General features: G+C 40.0%; 1 protein-coding gene across 5 annotated transcripts in view; it reads left to right on the top strand.

The window, feature by feature from the left end:
• Positions 1–13,202, top strand: part of wrn (WRN RecQ like helicase) — a 70,752-nt gene extending 57,550 nt beyond the window's left edge. For all 5 annotated transcript variants that reach the window (XM_089126333.1, XM_089126335.1, XM_089126334.1 and 2 more), the window contains 6 exons: positions 584–706; positions 5,384–5,546; positions 5,663–5,784; positions 6,608–6,718; positions 7,071–7,211; positions 11,536–13,202. In XM_089126333.1, coding sequence (XP_088982459.1) covers positions 584–706; positions 5,384–5,546; positions 5,663–5,784; positions 6,608–6,718; positions 7,071–7,211; positions 11,536–11,652 — 777 coding nt within the window. In that variant the 3' untranslated portion in view covers positions 11,653–13,202. The remainder of the gene's footprint in view (positions 1–583; positions 707–5,383; positions 5,547–5,662; positions 5,785–6,607; positions 6,719–7,070; positions 7,212–11,535) is intronic.

Genomic DNA, 13,202 nt, shown 5'->3' with positions numbered 1-13,202 from the left:
CATCCCAAAAGCTCCATGTCCGCGACTAACTTCAACTTGACAGTGACGTTTTGACTGAGTGGCATCTCTGTCAAGAGTGTTGCATGTACTTTATTAGACAGGTGAGCAAATGTACATGAAACTAATCAATTTTATAGTTCAACATAATGAAATGTTAGAATATGATCAGTATGTTATTTTAATGTTGATCTAGCTCTCACTGCTAGTCTCATACAGACAACAAACTAACACGTAGAATAACATAACTTTCAACACACTCAAATGCAGTTTAGTGTGTTGGTGTAGACTAGGCCTGTCACGATAACAGATTTTGCTGGACGATAAATTGTCCAAGAAATTATTGCGATAAACGATTATAATGCCGTTCCTAGACCAAAATACCAAAATGTTTTGTGTCATCAACCTATGCCTTTGTTATTGTAAAAGGTGAAAAAAATTACATATTGTAGCTTTAATGCCACCAAATTTTTGCCCATACATTTCATAGTGGATGTTACTGGCTCAGGGCCTGATTTATCATTTTTAGGATGAAGTGTGACACTGTATGATTATGGTAATGATAATGAGTTGTTCTGTGAATCAGGCGGATGTTTCCTCCAGCCCGACTCAACCCGTCCAGACAGCAGGCGTAGGGTCTGTGGGCCAGCTTCTGCCAGACAGCGTCTCCGTCACATACAGGCTGTTCCAGGTGGAGCACAAGAGCATGGTACGACATTCACCTCATATTACTCGCCTTAAGTGCAGTCTCGGTCGTGTAGCAGTGTAACTGGGTCAATGGCAAATAAGGATGTCAGGAAGGTGAAAAGGAACAATAAAAAAAAAAAATGATTGGTATGAGACCGAAAAAAAAAAAAAAACGTACAAAGCAGAAGATGAAAGGCTTCATTGTGAAGCAGCAGCAGTTGCTAAAAATGCATCGAGGGCAATAGGACTGGAAAACATTAACAAATTCTGAAACGTTGATAGGAATTCATGATATGAACCATAGAAATATCAAAATTAAAGCTGCAGTCCTTAGCTTTTTTGGGGTTAGAAATTATCCAAAATACATATTTGAGAAAATACACAACCAACCAGTGTTCAAAACTCTCTGCTTGCCATATCTCGATTCAAAGCGGTAATTTTGTAATAATGTTTTTAATTCCAGTGGGTACGGGTGGATTTCCAAGGGAGATTCGAGCATGTATTTGCGTCATTGCGTCACATCTGTATACTAAAGAAGAGTCTTGGCTAGTAGTCTATATTGAGTCATTACGTCACATCTGTACAGATAAAGAAGAGTCTTGGCTAGTAGACTATATTGAGTCATTATGTCACATCTGAACACATAAAGAAGAGTCTTGGCTAGTAGAATATATTGAGTCATTAGTTACATCACATCTGTACACATAAAGAAGAGTCTCGGCTGGTATAAGCTATATTGAGTCATTACATCACATCTGTCCACATAAAGAAGAGTCTCGGCTGGTATAAGCTATATTGAGTCATTACATCACATCGGTACACATAAAGTAGAGTCTCGGCTAGTAGACTATATTGAGTCATTACATCAGATCTGTACACATAAAGAAGAGTCTCGGCTAGTAGACTATATTGAGTCATTAGTTACATCACATCTGTACACATAAAGAAGAGTCTCGGCTAGTAGGATGTATTGAGTCATTACATCACATCTGTACACATAAAGTAGAGTCTCGGCTAGTAGACTATATTGAGTCATTATGTCACATCTGTATACATAAAGAAGAGTCTCGGCTAGTAGACTATTGAGTCATTACGTCACATCTGTACAGATGAAGTAGAGTCTCGGCTAGTAGGCTAAATTGAGTCATTAGTTACATCACATCTGTTCATGTAAAGAAGAGTCTCGGCTAGTATAAGCTATATTGAGTCATTACATCACATCTGTACACATAAAGTAGAGTCTCTGCTAGTAGACTATATTGAGTCATTATGTCACATCTGTACACAAAGTAGAGTCTTGGCTAGTAGACTATATTGAGTCATTACGTCACATCTGTACACATAAAGAAGAGTCTCGGCTAGTAGGATGTATTGAGTCATTACATCACATCTGTACACATAAAGAAGAGTCTCGGCTAGTAGACTATATTGAGTCATTACATCACATCTATACACACAAAGTAGAGTCTCGGCTAGTAGACTATATTGTGTCATTACATCACATCTGTACACATAAAGTAGAGTTTCTGCTAGTAGACTATATTGAGTCATTATGTCACATCTGTACACCTAAAGAAGAGTCTTGGCTAGTAGACTATATTGAGTCATTACGTCGTATCTGTAAAAGTAGAGTCTCGGCTAGCAGACTATATTGAGTCATTACGTCACATCTGTACACATAAAGAAGAGTCTCGGCTAGTAGACTATATTGAGTCATTACGTCACATCTGTACAGATAAAGTAGAGTCTTGGCTAGTAGACTATATTGAGTCATTATGTCACATCTGTACACATAAAGTAGAGTCTTGGCTAGTAGACTATATTGAGTCATTACGTCGTATCTGTACAGATAAAGTAGAGTCTCGGCTAGTAGGCTAAATTGAGTCATTAGTTACATCACATCTGTACACATAAAGTAGAGTCTTGGCTAGTAGACTATATTGAGTCATTACGTCACATCTGTACACATAAAGAAGAGTCTCGGCTAGTAGACTATATTGAGTCATTACGTCACATCTGTACACATAAAGTAGAGTCTCGGCTAGTAGACTATATTGAGTCATTACGTCACATCTGTACACATAAAGTAGAGTCTCGGCTAGTAGACTATATTGAGTCATTACGTCGTATCTGTACACAAAGTAGAGTCTTGGCTAGTAGACTATATTGAGTCATTATGTCACATCTGTACACAAAATAGAGTCTCGGCTAGTAGACTATATTGAGTCATTATGTCACATCTGTACACAAAATAGAGTCTCGGCTAGTAGACTATATTGAGTCATTATGTCACATCTGTACACATAAAGTAGAGTCTCGGCTAGTAGACTATATTGAGTCATTACATCACATCTGTACACAAAATAGAGTCTCGGCTAGTAGACTATATTGAGTCATTATGTCACATCTGTACACACAAAGTAGAGTCTTGGCTAGTAGACTATATTGAGTCATTAGTTACATCTGTACACAAAATAGAGTCTCGGCTAGTAGACTATATTGAGTCATTACGTCACATCTGTACAGATAAAGTAGAGTCTCGGCTAGTAGGCTAAATTGAGTCATTAGTTACATCACATCTGTACACATAAAGAAGAGTCTCGGCTAGTATAAGCTATATTGAGTCATTACGTCACATCTGAACACATAAAGTAGAGTCTCGGCTAGTAGACTATATTGAGTCATTACATCACATCTGTACACCTAAAGAAGAGTCTTGGCTAGTAGACTATATTGAGTCATTATGTCACATCTGTACACCTAAAGAAGAGTCTTGGCTAGTAGACTATATTGAGTCATTACGTCATATCTGAACACAAAAAGAAGAGTCTTGGCTAGCAGACTATATTGAGTCATTACGTCACATCGGTACACATAAAGTAGAGTCTCGGCTAGTAGACTATATTGAGTCATTACGTCACATCTGTACACATAAAGAAGAGTCTCGGCTAGTAGACTATATTGAGTCATTATGTCACATCTGAACACAAAGTAGAGTCTCTACGCATGCAGTTTTAATTTCAGATTCATTGTACAAAAGATATACTTGAGTCTCTGTCTGTTCAATTAATTGCATCATCATGTTTTCAAATGAATTTCGGGCCGATGATCTGAGCGTGGCGTGATTGAGGTGGTGTTTAGCTGGGGCACGTTCAAGATCTAACCGGTGCACAATGTTTCTGGATTGAACGACATGTTTCCTAGAAGTGGTGTGTAATGGGGTTTGAGGCACATTTTCTCTTGTTTGGTGGGTGTGTCATAAATGTGAGCCTGAGCAGCAGCAACATGTATATAAACCACGCGGTGTTAAAGAGACCGCTCACACAAAGGGTCAGAGTAAAGTCGTTTACAAATGTGTCCTGCAGCTCAGTATACACTCACCGGCCACTTTATTAGGTACACCTGTCCAACTGCTTGTTAACACTTAATTTCTAAGCAGCCAATCACATGGCGGCAACTGCATTTAGGCATGTAGACATGGTCAAGACAATCTCCTGCAGTTCAAACCGAGCATCAGTATGGGGAAGAAAGGTGATTTGAGTGACTTTGAACGTGGCATGATTGTTGGTGCCAGAAGGGCTGGTCTGAGTATTTCAGAAACTGCTAATCTACTGGGATTTTCACGCACAACCATCTCTAGGGTTTACAGAGAATGGTCCGAAAAAGAAAAAACATCCAGTGAGCGGCAGTTCTGTGGGCGGAAATTGTTCATGCCAGAGGTCAGAGGAGAATGGCCAGACTGGTTCGAGCTGATAGAAGGGCAACAGTGACTCAAATAACCACCCGTTACAACCAAGGTGGGCAGAAGAGCATCTCTGAACGCACAGTACGTCGAACTTTGAGGCAGATGGGCTACAGCAGCAGAAGACCACACCGGGTGCCACTCCTTTCAGCTAAGAACAGGAAACTGAGGCTACAATTTGCACAAGCTCATCGAAATTGGACAATAGAAGATTGGAAAAACGTTGCCTGGTCTGATGAGTCTCGATTTCTGCTGCGACATTCGGATGGTAGGGTCAGAATTTGGCGTCTACAACATGAAAGCATGGATCCATCCTGCCTTGTATCAACGGTTCAGGCTGGTGGTGGTGGTGTCATGGTGTGGGGAATATTTTCTTGGCACTCTTTGGGCCCCTTGGTACCAATTGAGCATCGTTGCAACGCCACAGCCTACCTGAGTATTGTTGCTGACCATGTCCATCCCTTTATGACCACAATGTACCCAACTTCTGATGGCTACTTTCAGCAGGATAATGCGCCATGTCATAAAGCTGGAATCATCTCAGACTGGTTTCTTGAACATGTCAATGAGTTCGCTGTACTCAAATGGCCTCCACAGTCACCAGATCTCAATCCAATAGAGCATCTTTGGGATGTGGTGGAACGGGAGATTCGCATCATGGATGTGCAGCCGACAAATCTGCGGCAACTGTGTGATGCAGAAGCGCACTCACTGCCCGTGGCTGTAGTGTGATGGGGTGGTGTTGGGTTTGTGTGTGTTGTGTGTATGTTGTGTTGAGGCAGGTGGCAGAGGTGCACTCGCTGCAAGTGGCTTTGGTGTGATGGGGTTGTGTTGTGTAGAGGCAGGTGGCAGATGAGCGCTCGTGGCTGTGGTGTGACGGGGTTGTGTTGTGTAGGTGGCAGAGACGCGCTCGCTGCTCGTGGCTGTGGTGTGATGGGCTTATGTTGTATTTTGTAGAGGCAGGTGGCAGACGCGCGCTCGCTGCCCTTGGCTGTGGTGGAGACTCATCTGCTTCAGGCACAGAAGGCGGGCTGTGCTGTGGACATGGGCAGAGCTGGACTCTCAGCGGACCTCTACAACACCATCAGAAAACACCTCGCCTCCACTCCGGCCTGCTCAGGTCAAACACATCATCACACTCTCGCTTCTAAAACATCAGCACACTCACAATCTAAAAGAGATCATATTAATGAATAATTCTTCTTTTTTGGTTACTTCTGTTTTATTCCTCAACAGATCTGAGTGATTTTAAAGCGATTCGCTCTCGTGTTCCTGAAGATATCGGTAACTTTCTGCTCAGGCTTGCTGTTTACCAGCTCCAGGCAGAAGCACCTCAGGACATCAGCTGGATCGAGCAGGTGGGTTTCTCCACTACACTAAACAGGCATTTCATTCAAATAATATTTTATATGTTGAATATTTTATTTGATGTATTGCATGTATGTGTCATGTCTATGGCGGATGTGGCGGTGCACCAGTAGAGGGCAGCACAGGTCTGTGTTAGAGTAACTAATAATGATATCACTATCAATATTTTTTTATTTTTTTTACTGCTGCTGTCTATTATTTATGTTTAAGGGTTTATCAATTCTTTTCACTTCCTATGTGCTGAGCCGTATTATTTATGGTGTTTGATATGTGCAAAAAAAAAGGTTTACTAAGACCTCCACTCTTAATAAAAGGGAAATGAAGAATTCATGTACCAGAAAAATGCATGGTCTCACATGATAAGGCCATAGATCGGTCAACGCCTGCCATAAGTGTTTTGATTCAGAATCCTGCCATGTGGCAAAAAAAAAAAACAAAAAAAATGTGTGCGTAGAATTTCTTGCACGTTTTCTCCTAAACGCTTCATGCTGTTTGTCCCCCATGTCTGGTGAGAGTGACAGTGGCCTATCCTCATCTGTGAGAGTCTCTCAGTATTCTCCTGCTAAGTCAAACATCTGCTGTGTCTCTGATTACTTTATTTCTCTCAGCCGTCATCCCAGCATGCCTCATGTCCAGATGTGGCGTCATTGGCTTCTGCAGCTGTAGTGTATGCACCTTTCACACAAGCCTCTGCTAGAGTCTGTGATAATATCTGTGATGACTTATAGAAAAGGTTTTGTGGATGTTTCACTCTATGGTCACATGAGCAGGTGTTCCTCAGATGAAATGCCAACAGATGTGTCTTTGCTGTAGGATAAAGCAGACAGGCCCGCTGTTAAACGTGTGCTTGAGGAGTCACAGCTCCAGTCTGAGGTCATGGACACGAGTGACGATGAGCTCTTCATCAATATCCCCATGCCGCAGGTGACTGACATCACCGCTCTTTTGCTTATGTGCGCACATGATTTCTGAAATCAGTGCGTATGTGGATAGACTTCATTTGAAGAGATGATCTTTCATTAGTTTGTATCTCTAGTCTTCCTTCTGCACAGATTTTGTTTTTCTGTTTGTCCCAGGATCAATGTTGTCCTGCATGATAGTTTAGAGGCAACGTTATATAGATTAAAATGATGATTAGTGTGTGTGTGTATTGATGTCCAGTCCCATACTCTTAATCTCTATATCTCTATAGATGTGATGCACGCATGATTTCTGAAATCTGTGCATGTGTGGATAGACTTCGTCTGAAAAGCGGATCTTTCATTATTGTGTACAGGACGATCCCTGCTGGAGCGCTGACGTCCGTCTGCCGTCACGTGACCCGGGTCCTCAGAGCAGTGGGATAGTTCTGGCCTCCTGGAACCAGGACAAACTGGATAAGGACACACAAGATCTCTTCAGCGATTCCCCTGTGAAGGTACAATTTCAAGAACAGACTTGATAAATAGGCGTTCAAAGAATAATACACTACTGTTCAGAAGTTCAAACAGTAAAAAAAAAAAAAAAAAAGGAATACTTTTATTCATCAATGCTTTAAATTGGTGTTAGTTAAGATAATAATAATGTTACAAATGATATCTGTTTAAAAAAAGAGCACATTAAATTAATCAAAAGACAAAAATGTTTTTTGACAATATTACGAAAGAAATGCTGCTCTCTTGAACTTTCTATTCATCAAAGAAACTGTTTAACACTGACTATAATCAGCAAATCATATCTGAGTGATGGATCATGTGACACTGAAGACTGGAGTAATGATACTGTACATTCAGTTTTGATCACAGGAATAAATTACACTTTACTATATATATTTTTTTTACAATATATTCATATAGAAAACAGTTTTTTATTTTAAAGTGTAATCATATGTCATAATATTGATTCCACAATGTATTGTTAATAATAGAAATTGCACAAATATACATTTCTAGTTTCTCTGTATTAAAAAAAAAGTAAGATATTTTATTATGTGAACTTAAATGAGACTAGGATACTCTGAAGTAGGGATAATGTACAGTCAGCCAGTTATTACAAAATAACCCAGACAAGGTCCTAATCATAAAATAAAATAAAGATAAAATGACATTTGTTTTCATAGATCATTATTAAGTACAATTTTAAAAAATCTGAATTCACTACGTTGCTACTGAGTGAAAATTGTATTGTGTTCAAAACAGGATTGGGTACAGCATTATTTATTTATTTATTTATTTATTTGTTTGTTTGTTTTTTACTATAAAACTTTGAATATATATTTATATATATAAATTGTGAAAATAAAAGAAATTTAAAATTCTTGTCAAAAAGTGACTAGTAGAATGACCAGAAATATGTATAGACTGTGTAAAACACTTGAACTTTAGTATTGTTCAGTAATTTCTGAACACTGTGTGACTGATTGTAATGTGGATGATGGTTTGGGTGAATGACGTTTCTAAGGGTGTAATCTGAATCCCAGCCCTTGGTTTAGCTGTAATCCTGTCTGCTAGAGTCCCCGTCCCCTGAAGTGATGAGCCCTACCGCTGCTTTAGCACGAGCAACTGTCTTTAACCCCTGCTTGACCTTTGACTCGCACCATTACCCGACACCTCCCATTGTAAGCTCAAAGCCATTAAGGTCATGAGGTTGTGACCTGTGTCACTCCGCCTCACGTCTGATCTTCAGGGGTGCAGGAGGTGTGCCAGGATCAGGAAGAGTTGATACTTATGGCCCTTGTTTCTAAAAACAATAAAGGGAAGGCAAGTTTATTTGTATAGCACATTTCACACTGTGGCAGTTCTTTAAAGTGCTTTACAGAAAGAAATTAAAGTAATCACAAAATAAAAGCAAGGAAAATGAAAACAGAAATTAAGATATATACGATACAGTTATAAAATGAATTAAAATAGTAAAAAGAGGATTTATAGATAAACTTCTCATCTGGCAAATCACCAGTGTATCATATTTCAACTCCCAGTTTTACTCTGAGATTGTCCCATGCTGATCAGACTGGACAAAATTAAGTTTCCGCCGCTGCTGTCTAGCGTGTGCTGGTGTCAGGGACATTAGCTGTGACACGAGCTGCTTTAAAGAGCACGTCCATCACTGCTCTTTTGTCCTGCAGGGACACGAGCCTGTAGATCGATACGAGATCATTAGGGCGTCTCTAAACACACCCTCCCTGATGTTCACTCGCACAAATGATTTAACATGAAGACTGAACAGATTGGAGGCAGGGAGATAAGGAGAGCTGGCTGGAAGGAAATGAAGTTTGGAGGGACACATAAATGGCTTATGAGGAATTGTGAGCGATGTTAATCCCATGGTGGGCGCACGGGGTTTTCCTCTGTTGATGCAGCTGTCTGCGTCATGTAAGCCTGCAAGCCCAGTGTCTGCTCAGTGTGGTGGCTTAAAGCTGCACACTCGGAAGAACAGAACTGCATGGATTTTGCTGAAGAACATTGTTTTAGTTGTGCTTCAGCCCTGCGTGACTGTGTGGATGACGATGATCTTCATAAAAGATAATGCATTTACAGTGAACTCTGTTAAGCCCCTTTGACACCACGCGTTGATCCCGGGAATGCCGGGTTGGGGACCTAGTAACATTGCCATGTTAAGTCCCTGAACGCGCGCTGTGTGAACAAAAGCTGTAATCAATGCCATGTCGTAATGAAGCCGGGATCGTTCGCCAGCGTTACTCATAAGCAAACTCAAGATGCTACTGATTACATGTCTCATCGATGTCACACATTTTTACGGGATTTTTACGTTTTGTTTGTGAACCTTTTCTGTAGGGGTGTGCAAAAAAAATCGATTCACATTTGAATCGCGATTCAATCTTTACCGATTCAGAATCGATTCATAGAATTCCAAAAATCGATTCATAGGCTATATTTTTTAATGGTGTGCAGGGGCGGAGTGGCAATCGAGTAAGTCGGGACTTTTACCGGTGGTCCGGTAGTGTTTCTATGGATTCGAGGCTGCGAGGGCCGGTCTGATAAATAGTTATTGCAAGTTTTTGCCGCCCGCTGGTCAAACTGTGCAGCCACTCTGTTCAACCCGTAAATAAATGCATCGATCCGCAGATCTTATGTTTGAGTTCTGTAGATCTTTTGCCAAGCGTGTCAGAGGTTACGGGTTCTAAACCGCACTCGTATAGTTTTTTCTCTCTCTCATCAAAACCGAATATGTTCATCACGTTTGTGTGCATTTTATTTTGTGATTTCACTGGAGTCTCCACAACGGCGATAGATTGAAGCGCGCGTCCGAGAGAAGACTACGCGAGCCACAGACAGAGAACACTGTATATCCATGACACTGATTGCAGCGGACACGAGCGCTCAGCTTGATTTCAAAAACAACAGGTCTCTTATTTAATAGCGACCTAAATAAATGATCTGCTAGTTAACTGGAGAAACCCGCAAATTACGCGCCTATGAACGACTTCACTGGAAAATCAATCAAATCAATCTAACCATAGATGTTACCAGTAGCGGTGGCTTTTTTAAATCTATTTAAAATATTTTCGCAAGGGTTCTATGAAATTAGTATATATTTTTAGGAAGTTCAATGTGCCCAGTCGAGTTCACATTTCAACAGTCAACCTGGTAGCTGAAGTAGGCCCACTCCTTAAACCACATTTAGCATAATTGTTTGTTTGATCTGACTACAGCACTTTAAAGCTAAATGTAAAAGCTTTTTATTTAAGTTTTATTTTAAACTTGAATTAAATGTATTTAAAAGCTGGCCAAAGCTTGGCACTTCGCACTTTTTAGTTGCAAAAGTTTTTATTTTTGTATGAAGACATATATAAAGTAATATCAAACTTTTCTTTTAAATTATGTCTACTGCAATCAATCACATAGGAAAAAGTAAACTACATTTATGTAGACCTGCGAATCGTTTTTTGAATCGCGAATCGTTTTTGAATCGAAAATCGATTTTGAATCGAATCTCGAGACAAAAAATCGGTATCGAATCGAATCGTGACATTTTCTGAATCGTGCACCCCTACTTTTCTGTGTGTGAAACTGTTGTGTGGGTCTTTTTCAACCTTTCTAATGCTTTGCCCATTGTCTTCTCGTTGTCTCCTCTACACTTCGGACAGTACCATTTCATTTCGGGTTGTTCCAAACCTGTGTGAGTTTCGGTCTTTTACCAAACACAAAAGAAGATATTTTGAAGGATGTGAGTAATCAAACAGTTGATGGACCCCATTGACTTCCATACTATGAAATAAAACTAAACTAACAAATACTATGGAAGTCAATGGGGTCCATCAACTGTTTGATTCCCCTCCCTTTTGTGAGAAACTCATAGAGGCTTGGAACAACTTGACGGTAAAGTTGAGTAAATTACAGAACTAACTTTTCTAAGAACTGGTCAGTGGAGGAGATGGAGAATTTACTAAATAATTGCTAAAAAAATAAAAGGTCTTGTGACAGATTTTTTTAGACATGTAATCAGCAGGAAAAAAACCTACATTAGCTCCGGTGACATGAAAGCTCATCATGACATCTAAACATGGCAACGGGGCCCTGCAGATGTGCTGAGTACATATTAATGAATTGGATTGAAACCTTCAAAGGGTTGAAGGGTTGATATAAACTGAAGTTTGAGAATGTTGAATCAGACTGGCCTGGTTCTGACGGACCAGGTTTAGCACATTAGCGTGAGGTTCAGATGCTCCAGATCCACCTGATGCTGACAGTGCTGGTGTTGTGAGCAGGATTAACCACTGGCTGATGGTCATGTTTCCACAGACTGCGAGTCAGCCTGCGAAGAGGAAACTGCCTGACTGGGCTGAGCGCCGCCATGCCCCAGTGTCCTCTGCGGCTGCCGAGAAGAAAACCAAAAAGAAGAAAGGACTTTTCAGTTGACTTTCCAGAATCTTATTTAGCTGTGTAATGTTTTGATATTTTGTACAAGATTTCAGATCTTTTTTGTTGTTGTTAATGGTTCTGAATGCTGAGAGCGTCTCAGTATTTGTTGTGGAGTGAAGGGGACCAGCAGCTTGAACTCTTCGAGCTGTGTTCAGATTCCTCACACTGTTCTTGATTTGCATTTATCATGTTCCTGCTTCTGCAAGAGGCCTGGAGCTGAACGCCACTGAAGCTGAACTTCCACCTGTCTATTCGGAGACATTTCTGGCGGGAAAAGCCAACTCCCGGGCCTCAACAGGGAGATTACAGAGCCTTGGAGGACTTTATTCCCTGAATTGATTCATTCCTAGGTGTAAATATTAAGAAAAGAATTAAATATTGACCGGAGACAATATGATTTTTAAAAAGTTGATATTGTTTAGTTTTGTGAAACACCTTTTGTTAAAATGGTTGCAGTTAAATGTCTTGCTGCTCACTGACTCACGGGTCTGCATTTGACTTACGCTTCCTGTTATTGAAGCAGACAGAGCATTCACAGCGCTGTCTGGCTGTACAATTCACTTTACCTGTCAGAAGTAAAGCACAGGGTTTTATTATCCATTCTGCTTCTGTTAAATAGCTGCATTATCAAACTGCCTTCTCATCATCATCATCATCATCATCACTCTGGCTGGACCTCCAGCTGATGCTCCTGAACACTTCCTCTCTGAGTGTCTATGGATAGCATTAGCTGAACACAAATGAACAGGTGTAGCACAACTGTAACTGATTTAGTGACAGTGTTGCTTATGTAACCAGTGTAATCGTTTTGTATAAAAATGTAACCGAAACAATGAAATCATTAAAGACATGTAACTGTACCTGCTGTGGGAACCTATGTGCCAGGAGTCAGGGTTTAACAGCAGAAGAATCGAGGAGAGATCCTGTCAGCATATCTAAAGCTACAGCTGCTAAATATCTCTCTCTATATGGATGGACATATGACGACATGAATGTACACTAACACAGAGGTTCACTACAGATAAACAACAAAGCATTCTTTCAAAGCAGCTTTATAGAGAAGTGTGATAATGTTTATAATATCCTTATTATCACACATTTAGCAGGTTAGAGCTGGGTGATAATATAGTTTACATTTTGAGACGATACAAGCAATCAAGCATTTGATATTAGCCATATAATAAATGTGCAGTGTGTTTATGCAGATAAATCTGGACATACTTCTATATCCAACTTTATATAAAGAGCTGGCTGATAATATTGTTACATTTAGCAATGATATAAGCAATCAAGCATTGGTAAACTGCACTGTACTAATTTGACTATAATTAGTTTTCTTGTCTTATTAACCCTTATGTGCTGTTGTGGCTTTTTTCAGCAACTAAGGGGTATTTTTTAGTCTTGGCCGTAACTTTTTCTTTGTTTCAGCAAATGGAATGATTTTTGGTGACAAATCTTATTTTGACACATATTTTGGGAAAATGCTTTGAAATTTTTCAAAAACTCAACAGTACACTCTGGGCAAATTCACTACCCTTTCGTTATGT

Source organism: Pimephales promelas, chromosome 23 (genome assembly GCF_988280905.1).
Source record: "Pimephales promelas chromosome 23, fPimPro1.hap1.1, whole genome shotgun sequence".
Taxonomy (NCBI): Eukaryota; Metazoa; Chordata; class Actinopteri; order Cypriniformes; family Leuciscidae; genus Pimephales; species Pimephales promelas.
This window is presented reverse-complemented; position numbering and strand designations above follow the sequence as displayed.